Here is an 11,345-nt window from a genome sequence, read left to right as displayed (position 1 = left end):
GCACCACAACTATGGAAGCATCTCCTGGTAGGTGGTTGAGCATGAAGGGTCCAGCAATCTGCTTTCAGAAGGTGGATAAGGACTCACCTTGTTCCATTTTAACTTGGTTTGGCTCTGAACTAAGTTTACTGCAAAGCTGTTCTGCTTATCTGGTGTCCTTTCTTGGCGCACTTCTGTATTATCTGTTTTCTATAATGAACTCTTTAATACTGCTCTTGAATTTCGATTTCAGACAGAATACGATTGTTCACGAAAAAACAGCCTTTTGCGGAAATAAATAGCGAAGCATAAATACAAATTCAAAACCTTAATTTATTAAGTTCTCTCATCTGTGCTTCAATTCCAGTGTTCTGCACATTAATAAATACTGTATACATTTGTTAAAAAACACACACCCTCCAGTGTCTAATCTGTCATAAACTGTAAAAAAGAAAGAAAAGTTGTTTTCCCTCCTGCTTGTAGTTAGCACAACTTAACTGCAACAAACAGTTTGGATCAAAAATAACTAACTACACCTCACTGGGACAAAATATACACATAGATGTGAAACAGCTGTAATATCATTTAGCACATAACCAACTCTGAAAAGTTGATACACATTCAACTGTTTTACCTCAAAGTTTCACACAGCATGAAAGCAATAATTTTTAAAGAGTCAGACTCTTTTCTCTCATGTGAAAAGGCCTCTTGAGAAGAGGGGCAGTAGAAGATGATTAGGTTAATGAATTTCCAATTGAAAAAAACAACATTTAAGTATCCCTTAAATAACATGATTTGAATCTGAATGCAAGAAAGTCTTATTAAACGTATACATACAGTCTCTTAAATTGAATCATGGCTCAATGACTGTTTAAGACACAATGATTTCAAAGGTTTCAGTGCATGTTCTGTTTTCCTACTAAAATCAGTGGTGCGTAGAAGTGTTTCACTCAGGTGGATGTATTAAATGCTTGCTTTTCTATGCAATGCCTGCTTTTCTGTACCAGGAACAACAAAATGAGTTCTGAGATGAAGAATCATAAATATGACATATACTTTTAATTAATTCACAAATTAAGAACATTTATATTCCATGAATCAAATATGACATGTCTCCAGTATCATTATGGAAGAGCACTGTTCAGCCCAGCAACCACTGGCCCTTGCTTCCGGAAAGGCACTTCTGGGCATTTAAGTCCTCAATGTGGTGATTTTACTTTGAATTTATGTACAGGTGTCTATGTCTATATAATAAGAGAAGTAGGGACTGCACAATATAAATATAGTTAATCTCGCAACTTCTCTCTTAAGCAAATAGAAATTCTGTAGTGCAAATGGCTTGAAGGCTGCATAGCCATGGTCTAAATGAAGCTGCTGGGTAATACGTTTAGTTGTAAACAAATATTAATGGTTGCGGCACCCACTTGTGCTTGCTTTTCATTAATTATACAAATTAGAGAATTAAAAACTCAATTTAAATAAAAGATTTTCCTTTGCTCTTTAGTGAATTCAATCACGATGTAAACCACGTGGTTTACATCTATTCATCCTGCGTGAGAACATTTTAAAACTTGGGACAGGCCAATTGTCATTTTATTTCATTTGTTCTGCATAGTAGTAGCATTCCAGAATCAAACTTGATTTGAATCTTTTCATTGTCTTTCATACATTTAATCAAAAGAGAGTCTGCTTGGTAGCCAGCAGAAATATGGTCCTGGAAATGGCATATACCTGTATCAAATACAGAGCTTTTTGAAGTAGATAACACAGTCCACTGGGAATTTTTCTTTATGTTGCCCTATGACCGGGGTTTCCAATCTGGGGTGCCCACACCTCCAGGGGGTGCAACAAAGAGTGATATTACTTTTGTAAGGGGTGCAGACATCAAACATGTCCTTGGGAAGCACTGTCCTGTGATAAATGCAGTTCAGAGATTCCCCACCCCTGCTTTAATGAGTTTATGGCTAATGTAAAATCTCATTTGAGATTTTCCATCTTGGAGTTATTATTATTATTATTAACCTTTATTTATGAAGCGCTGTAAATTTCATGCTACCCAGATGTAACATGCCATGCCATTAGTTAATTCCAAGAGACCTTCTGTAAGCAGTATTTCCAGAAGGTGAAGGGCTCATGCTGAGTCTTAGTGGAGGTGACTGAGATCCCACAGCAGAAAATCACTTTAAAAATATTAACATAATCCAAGCCTTCTTCCTGAACATTCTGTTGTTAATGTGTGTTCTCAAGTCATTTCTGGCTTATGGCAAACCTACCACAGGGTTTTCTTTGCAAGATTTATTCAGAGGGGGTGACTTGCCCAAGTTCACTGTAGGATTCCATGGATTAGTGGGGTTTGAACCTTGTTATTCCATAGTCTTAGCTCAGCACATTGATAGCAATACAAAGTTAATGATGCTGCCTTTCTTTCACACCTCACATGGAAAAAATGAATCCCCTTGGAACAGTTCCTCAACTACTAACAAATTAAACTGAAACATCCTTGGAAATGTCCTGTTTGCAAAATTAAGTGGAGGTGGGTTGTTGGAGGAGACTGTTGACAGATAATCCAAGGTATTTTTTTTAAAGGAAAAGGTTTCAAAGGGTGGCATCCCAAAAAAAGCACAAATTTTAATATGAAAACTAGATGGTACTGTAAACAAAGATATATTTTCACCCTAAGAACAATTTTAAAACTTAAGCAGAAAGCAGGATATGAACTCTGTTGATGGGGAAAGAAAGAAAAGATTTACTCATAGACTAAAGAGTGGGGAGAGGGCCAGACTGCTTTTGAGATAATTCACAAAAAAAAAACATGGTGCTAATATTTCAAATGATTCTGACTAATTCTCCTTAGAAACTGAAGTTACACTGAAATGTCCAAAGTTATATTGCAGCCTTTTTAAAAAAGACCATAGCAGAATTGGGTCAGTTTTGATGTGGACACTAGTTATGTTTCCCCCTCCCCTCAAATGCCAAATTCAAGTACACTTGTGCAATTCTTTTTTAATATAAAAAATATCAAAGCTCTTTCACAACTGCTCTCCTGCTTTCAAATTTAAGAAAATCAGTTTATATGAAATGTACAAAACAACCTTTTTTAAAAAAATCACCATACAAAATATATAAAATTATCTACAGCATTTTATATATATATACATATACATATATATATATATATATATATATATATCTCAAAAGGATGATATTTAAGACCAAACACCACAAGCTGGTGTAGAAGCTGGCAAAGAAATTCAAGGGCACTTGGTATGATAATGTTTTTCTCCTGAGTTCAGAGATGCTGTTGGACCAGAACAAAACCCAACACCTCAAAAGACCAGATGGGACTCAGTTGATGGTAGATATGCTGTACGATTTCTTCCTCATATCAAGTCATTCACTAGCTTGGCAGCACTTGCAGCATAGCTACGGCTCTGTCTATGTTTCTGGAAGGCATTCTTTGCCAGTCATGAGTTCCATTTATGAGTTCCATTTATTGGTCTCCACCTGTTTTGGCACAATTTATGCAGGCAGGCACTGAATATACCCTAAGTAGCCTCAGCAAACACCTCACAGGAACCTGGGGAAGATCCGTCACATGGAATTTCCCCCGATGTCTCGTCCTTTGTGTTCTCACTGCACAGGAGAGGGCAGAATCAAGAGGTCCTGAGGAAGTGCCATCAGTGGAGCAGTCCTCCAAGTTGCAACAGTCGTCACAATTTCCTGATGATTCAAATTGAAGTTTCATTACTGCCTCTGTTCACAAGAAGAAGTAACCATGCAACTTGGGGTTAAATAGTGGCAGGCTGACAATTCCAAGTCAAACTACCTAGGTCACATGAGTATGTTATCATGCAATGGGATAGCTAAGAACAAAGGCACATTTTCTGAAGCAGTGAAAAGGAGAAAAATTGCAGAAAGTAATGGACAGGCATCAAACAGAAAGATGTGTTCTTGGGTGGTAATAGCAATATATAGAGCTGGTTTGCTTCAGGGAAAGAAAGGGATCAAGTTTCACGATCTCATTCTACTTTGATACTTTGGTTTGTTAACAATCACAAATTCTGAGTTCTCTCATCCAGCCGTACCAAAGAATTTTGGCTTGAAACAAACCAGGAGCGGCACTCAGAAACCAGTGCACATGAGGAAGGGAGGAAGAGGGAAAAAGAAACATTGCCCTAAAGCCTATTCTCAGCTCTGGGTTTACCAAGCCCAGAATGAATGCTCCAAATAGGCTACAGAAAGAATGAGGAGTTCAGTCAATGGAAGAATGAGTTCGGTGTATGAAAAGGAGTAAACATAGGAAACCCAAGAGGGGTAGGAGAGGGAGGCAGGAAAAGTGAATTTGCCAAGCTGGCACTCACTCAGAATCTGAGGTCTCAGCAGTAACAGCTCCCACATGGACATTCATGGCCAAACCATTTATTTGCTCTGGAGGTTGGTCTCTTCTTGGGCTCTTTATCATCACCCCAGAATCTGAATTGGCTCGAACTCCATTGTTTGTCCCAATAGAAGTCATTCTGGATGAGATTGTGGTTTGATTATAATCCGACAGTTTTTCCCGCAGCCGATTTTTCACATTTTTGTCCACCAATGGAGGAGGGTAGGTAACTTTGTTTTTCAATATGCCTGCCATGGGATAAAGGAAGTGATGAGTGGCAACATTTGATAAAATCAAATGAAAATAAACCCAGAGCTTGCATTTAGGAAATGTTAGTGCTAAATATATTTCTATGCTTGACATGGAAAAGAGCTCAGCCTCTCTCATTTTTCTGGTTGCTCTTTGCTGAGCATTTTCTGATGCCCACCTGGACATTAAGAGTACTAGTAGATGACATTTAAATGGGAATAATATGGATTTACTCTTGTTCAAATTCAGAATAAGCTGTTAGCCTGAAGACACCAAAGGAAAGGAAAGCTCAGGAAGTCGCCTGTTCTCCTATGGATTTGTTTGTTTCTTGATTAAAATATTATTGACAAAAAACACCCTCTCTATATTGTTTGCTCTCAGGAAAAGATAAAAGCAATTAAAGCAGATGGATATAATACTTCCACAGATTGGTATGAGATCAGCAATGGCAAGTTACAACCAGGCTACAGTGACTAAGAACAAAAAGCCTTAGTAAATATGGTGCCAAAAACTGGTCAGCAGTGGTGCCTCTAGGAGAGAGCATTCCACAACCAGGGCATGTCTCACACTGTCACGCCTAAAGGTGGGATGCAGAGGAGATCCCCACCACATACCTGAATACCCAAAACATGAATATTGGTAGAAGGATCCCAGAAAACCACTCAACAAAGATGTCAGTAGGCCATTTCACATCAGAGACAGAGAGAGACTAAACTAGGCAGGCCACTTTGTTTACATTCAAGATAGGCCCTGCAAATTGCAGCAGCCTGTCAGCTATGATACATGGATTCTCAAATGCCTGCTTGTCACTTTCACACTCTACAATTTTGAGAGTGTAAAGCTAAGAATCTTTAAGCGTATACCTAAAATTGTAACATGTAAACTGACCCAGACTTATGATTGTTAAAAAGGGACCTATTTCACTTTATTTTGGGTTTTAATAGAAGTTTTACTAAATGAAAAGCATGTTTGCATTGGACGAAACACAGGCCTATTTAGTCCAAAACTGCTTGTACAGTAGCCGACCAGACAACTGGAAAGTCCACAAACAGAATAAGAGGCAAATAGCACCTTCCTCCTCATGTTCCCAAGAAACTGGTATTCAGAGACATGCTTCTGTTCCCAGAGGTAGCACATACCAACCAATGAAACCTTATCCTTCATGATGTGCATCAATATACCATTACCTTTCCTCTGTTCTGGCTGCTGGTGGTTTTGCTGAGTAAATGGTTTGTTCTCCTTCTGCTGCACTTCATTCTCTTTGTCCTGAGGTATTTCGCTGCTGTGGTTGCCTTGATTTTCCCGGTGAAGCTCTACATTAACCTTGGTTTCCACTTTCAGTTTTTGCTTTGCATTTGGCTCCTCACCATCACTAGCTATGATGCCTTCAGATGGCCAGTAGGGTTTCACATGATTGGGAACTGACTCAACTGCAGGTCACAAACAAAATGAATCCAATTCAAATTTTAAACTCTTTCTCTCTTTCTCGCTCCAACACACACATAGTCACTTTGGAAACAAGCTTGAGACAATCTATCCATACAGTTTCTGCTGTTCTCAGAATGAATTTCTAAACAACTATCTTGGACCCAGAGAAAAAGTCCGCTTTTGATGATCTCAATCTTTCTACTTTTCCCTATCTCTGCCAAATACAAACATGTTATAAATCACTTAACCCCAGTGGCTCCAATCTGGATTGTACATACTTTCAGATTGTGGCCCATGATCCATCTTGTCTTCCCACCTTTCCTTGAGCCACCATTGTATATCAACTTTTTCTTCACAATTCTATGGTGCAACTGTTGGCCAGGGAGGATTAGCACATTTTCATTCTTGCTGAGTATTTACTGTGGTTTGCTGTTGTTGTGTACCTTTGTTTCTGACTTCTGGAGACCCTAAGGTGAACCTATCATGAGATTTTCTTGGTAAGATTTGTTCAGAGAAAGTCCTCCATTGCCTTCCCCTGAAGCTGAGAGATGTGACTTACACAAGATCCCAAACCTTTAAAAAATTCTCCATAATTCATTCTCCTAAGGCAGCAAGCTCAGAAAACTAAGTGCTGACAAAGTTTTCAACCAGAGAAAATTCTAGATTCATAGCAAAAGAGAATAAAAACACATGAATTATAGTTCATCGGCAAGGGCCTATATTTCCTGGCTTGCTGTGTATCTAAATGTACATATTCTAAGGGTGAGGCCATGCTGTGCTATGCAGCATTGCAAATTATTTATTAGACCATTTATATACTAGGAACCAGAGTGCTGGTTGTTAGTCTTTTACCCTTGGGAGTGCTGTGGAGGGGGCCTCGATCGTTGCTTTTTGAAGCGGCTGTGTTCCATTTCTTCTCTGTATCTATCGCATCTTCCTCACTGTCCGAAGAGTGAGAGGAAGCATAGGAACTGCTGTGCTCATCGAGGGACAGCTCACTGTCAGAATCAGAGTCATGCTCTGTAGAAGCAAATAATAATAAGGGAGGTGAAATTAATTGTGAACAGTAAAAACGAAACTGTCCCACAGGCCCTTCCACATGTTGTAATAGGTGTTTCACTGTATGTAGCAAGAGAGGCAAATAAGCTTGCCATAATGCATTTTGCATTTTAAAGAATAACACTTATTATTCTTTCTGTTCATCTTTTCAACACCTTTCCTACAAAGACATGGTTCACCTACTTTGTTGACTATCAGTTATGTTTGATAAGTAGAATAGGAAGTGTTGAGATAAGGGAATGTGCGATCTGAGGCTCCACATATGCATTTTATTCTAGGAATGGGAATAATATTTGAAAATATTCAAATAATAAATGAAAAATATATCCCCTGAGTGTTGGAATGAGGATAATCTGATAATCTATTAAGAGTCTCCATAGTTTGGATTTACTCTGTGTGAAAAATCTGATTTTTTTCCCTCACAGAAGGCAACATTTTCTGTTCAGAGAATAACATTTCTGCATAGACAATTACTGAATATAAATACACTTGGTGGGTTAGCAGCATTCCTTCTTCTTAAGTTCTCCTCTCTTTTTTCCCCCTTTCTTCTTTTGTATAATATTTGTGTTGTTTTGTATGCTTAGTATGTTTTTTAAAAACTAATAAATTAAAAAAAAAAAGAAAGTATTTTCTGCACATTTTGGGGGGGGGGCAGACTAAATCCTGAACTAAATAGCTGAGGACTTTCTTGCAATGGAAGGAAAAATGGTAAAATTATTTGTTCCTATCTATGAGGACAAAATTTACGAAAGTAACAACCTTATTTTATTCACCTTCAAAATGAATGCTGGTGGTAAAGAAAGTGATATGAATAGGCATATAGTAGTATGATATTATGTTTGGTGGAAAGGTCTTTCTTCTTTATTTCCTTCCTATGTGTGTTCCTTATAAATATAGTGGTACATTTACATCATCCTCATCTCTGTGGTCTTACTTTTCCATTATGTATGAATGCTGATTTCATGACTAAGATGGACCTTGATGCAAAATCCAGCAGAACTATTTCTGCCCTAGTCAATAGTACTTGACGATTAGTCAATCACTCTATACATTTCCACTTGTACCAGGATGCTAAAACCTGTCAGTCAGTCAGTGGGCAATAAAATAAATGTTTGTTTCTCATATATATTTTTTCTTACCATGGGATTTTGATGGTTTCCTGTGGAAGATGGAGGAATCACCTTCTGTATGACTGGCCTTTGCTTGGCTTGATGATACACTGAGCTTTTGGGCAGCTTCATCTCTAAAAACAAAAACACGAGCCTTCCAAATTAGTGCACTGATGTCTAAATTATACCAGGAGCAGACTTGAATTTCTGGTATGCTCAGCTAAATGCTTTGTTTGCCTGGTAACTGTGCAGGATTAGTTGAGCCAGTGCTATCCACTTTTAATCTTTTTTTTTAATGGTCCAGTACATTCCATTGCAACAGCAAACAGAGACAAGATACAAAATGCACTGTATTGAAACAAATCTGCAGAAGCATAAAGCAAGGATAACTTTGGCAAAAGTGGCAATCCAGTTCCCCTCCCCCTCTGCAAAAGCCACACAAAGAGAAAAGGATAGCCTGAAAGCCATGCGCCACCACCAGATTACCTGAGAATATGAGCAAGGTAGCTATTGTGACTCTTGGCTGACCTGACAGTGCTTTCTAAGGAGACCGTGGATTCACCAATTGTAGTGCGATACATATTTGGCTCCTCTATGTATGTGTCATTACAGTTCAGAGACCGCTGAAAGGAGAGAAATGAGAAATGTTAATCAGTAACATACTTTCTTTCAGAACCATTACTAGTGGTATATTATTAAAGCTGAGCTGTATATACATCAGCATCAAATGGTGAATCCTCTAGCAAAGCGCCAGCATTTTATCCTGCAATTGGAAAGATGGATGAATCATAGACTCATAGAAGGGACCTCAAAAACCATCTGTTCAAACACCCTACCATGCAGGAATATACAATTAATGACTCTGTTTAAAAAATAGTATTGCTTACTGCACCATCTATTTTGGTGGTGAGGAAGTTTCTAGCATTTCTGTTTCACTTTATTCTAATCCAGACTAAATTTCATGCCAGATCTTATTATAACTCTGCAGCCTGCTAACATTTTAGATATTCGCCACTTGAGAATCAAGTAGGGAGAACCTGGTCAGTGTAACACAGTCTGTAGAGAGGTCTGAAGAACATAAGACTTCATTAAAATACCAACAACTTTTAAATTCAGGATTTACTGGACTTCTCAAAAGTTATTTGACTGGAACAGGCATATTTAACAACTGCTGGAAATGAAGTTGGCTGGACTAACTTCACATAAAGTTTGACACTGTTCTCATGTTTCACTACTTTTGGAAAGAGCGTTTCAACAAATGAATGTGACTTTTTCTACAAAGCTTCCCATAAATATTATTTATCTGATCACTACTGCCAAGATAAGAGGCAAGCAAAACTGCTCTCGTGGCAAAGTGTTAGTGTTCCCATTTACCACAAATCTAGATTATTGCTTCAAATACATTCATGGCTATAAGGAACACTGTGTCTGTGCAAAAATGACAGAATTGTTTTTAATTAATATGAAAAATATGAGGAGTTTTATGACACTTGAGACTATAATTTAAAGCTAATTCAGATGTGGAGAAAAGAAAATGATGTTGATTGATTCTGGAATACGTGAGTCTTTTCTGTGGAGCATTAGGTTTATATTTTATTTTTTCTTTCCCAATTTTCTGTTTCGTCTCTTCTCTTTCTTGATGTCTTGCTCTTTCCCAACAGTAAGAAAACTGAAACTGTAGTCAATATTTTTGAAAGCAATGATGACATAAAGTTTAAACCTTTATCTAAGAACCTTCATTTCAATGGTTTGAGATTTAATTTGTTTATAGATTTTACTGTTACGTTTCTACTTTTTTCTGTCATCTCTGATAGGTATGACTTTTAACTGTGCGGTCTGTTCACTGGATCAATAAAACTGATTGATTATGATTACATTGATAGGTGGGATGCATATGGAAATGAGGGTCAAAATTTGTTAAGCAATCACTCCTTACACTATAAGCCTACAAACAAAACCTAGCACAATCTAAATAATAAAAATAGAAATTAGTTAGATACTAGGACAATAATTATAACTTGTGCAGAAACTCACTTGGGATCCAAAAACAATAAATATTTTTAAATGAGTGTTTTAGACATCACCAGTAGCAATCAAAAACTTCAAGCAAACAATAAAGCAAATCAATACTTTTAAGAAGTAGCAGGTAAATGACTGAGATCAAACTTAAAACTTAAAAGAGTTTTTAAAATTAAGAATCCAAGAAATGAGTTTTTAACCAGAAGGCTTCCTTTTTTATTTTTATTTTTTATAAAGGTAAGAGAGCATTTGTTGTAAATGAACAGAGTTCTGAGCTTAGTTATGATGGTGTGGAAGCTGGGTAACATTTGACATTTGCACATTGACAATAGATAGAAATACTGCATTTATATACTGAGAAATGCTTTTGCAAAACTATTTCTTACTGTTAATAACGTTGCCCTTGTTGTTGTGGAATCATCTGGAAGAGGCTTCTTTCCAGTGAAAGTATTCTTCAAATGTTTCCTTACTTCTTTATTGAAAATACAGTGGAAGAAAAAGATGAACAGGCCCTAGATTTTTTGAGAGTGATCAGGAAGAGAAAAGACAAAATGAAGGCATGTTAGAATTATATCTTACATACTAACAAATGCAGTCAGAAAGACACTAAGAGAAGCTTCTCTGGATCAGACCAAAAGCCTATTTATTCCAGAGAGCCAGTGTGGTGTAGTTGTTTGCACTGGACTATGACTCTGGAGACCAGGGTTCAGTTCCCTACTCAACAATGGAAACTCAGAGTGCCCCTGGGTGAGTCACACATTCTCAGCCTCAGAAAAATCCCATAATAGGTTTGCTTTAGGGTCATCATAAGTCAGAAAGGACTTGAAGGCACACACCAGGAACAACAAGAACATGAATAACAATAACCCTGTGGCTACTTGCCAACTCTGGGGAATGGAAACCATGCAAGTGAGGCATGCAGGGACAGGTGTTCAGAGGCATGCAGTTTCTGATCTTGGAGACAGTACAGCCAATCCCTTTTTAGGGCCATCTAGGTTGGTGGCCATCACCACAACATGTGAGAGCAAATGCCAAAGCAATGCACTATGACATGGGTCTGGAAGTTTCTGACTATTTACCCATATTTCCTCAAATCACACTGTGGCATAAAAATTAATATTCTG

At 37.7% G+C, this 11,345-nt stretch overlaps 1 protein-coding gene across 4 annotated transcripts in view; it reads right to left on the bottom strand.

Annotated features, from left to right (window-relative positions):
• Positions 1 to 292: 292 nt before the first annotated feature.
• The window catches only part of CELSR1 (cadherin EGF LAG seven-pass G-type receptor 1), a 194,362-nt gene continuing 183,309 nt past the window's right edge, over positions 293 to 11,345 (bottom strand). For 2 of the 4 annotated variants that reach the window (XM_042467337.1, XM_042467338.1), the window contains exons 29-35: positions 10,608 to 10,733; positions 8,689 to 8,825; positions 8,233 to 8,336; positions 6,887 to 7,054; positions 5,794 to 6,036; positions 4,341 to 4,605; positions 293 to 3,732 (exon numbers count right to left, since the gene is read on the bottom strand). In XM_042467337.1, coding sequence (XP_042323271.1) covers positions 3,708 to 3,732; positions 4,341 to 4,605; positions 5,794 to 6,036; positions 6,887 to 7,054; positions 8,233 to 8,336; positions 8,689 to 8,825; positions 10,608 to 10,733 — 1,068 coding nt within the window. In that variant the 3' untranslated portion in view covers positions 293 to 3,707. The remainder of the gene's footprint in view (positions 3,733 to 4,340; positions 4,606 to 5,793; positions 6,037 to 6,886; positions 7,055 to 8,232; positions 8,337 to 8,688; positions 8,826 to 10,607; positions 10,734 to 11,345) is intronic. The other 2 variants (XM_042467340.1, XM_042467341.1) reach the window with 2 other exon arrangements.

This window comes from Sceloporus undulatus, chromosome 5, assembly GCF_019175285.1.
Source record: "Sceloporus undulatus isolate JIND9_A2432 ecotype Alabama chromosome 5, SceUnd_v1.1, whole genome shotgun sequence".
NCBI classification, from domain to species: Eukaryota; Metazoa; Chordata; class Lepidosauria; order Squamata; family Phrynosomatidae; genus Sceloporus; species Sceloporus undulatus.
This window is presented reverse-complemented; position numbering and strand designations above follow the sequence as displayed.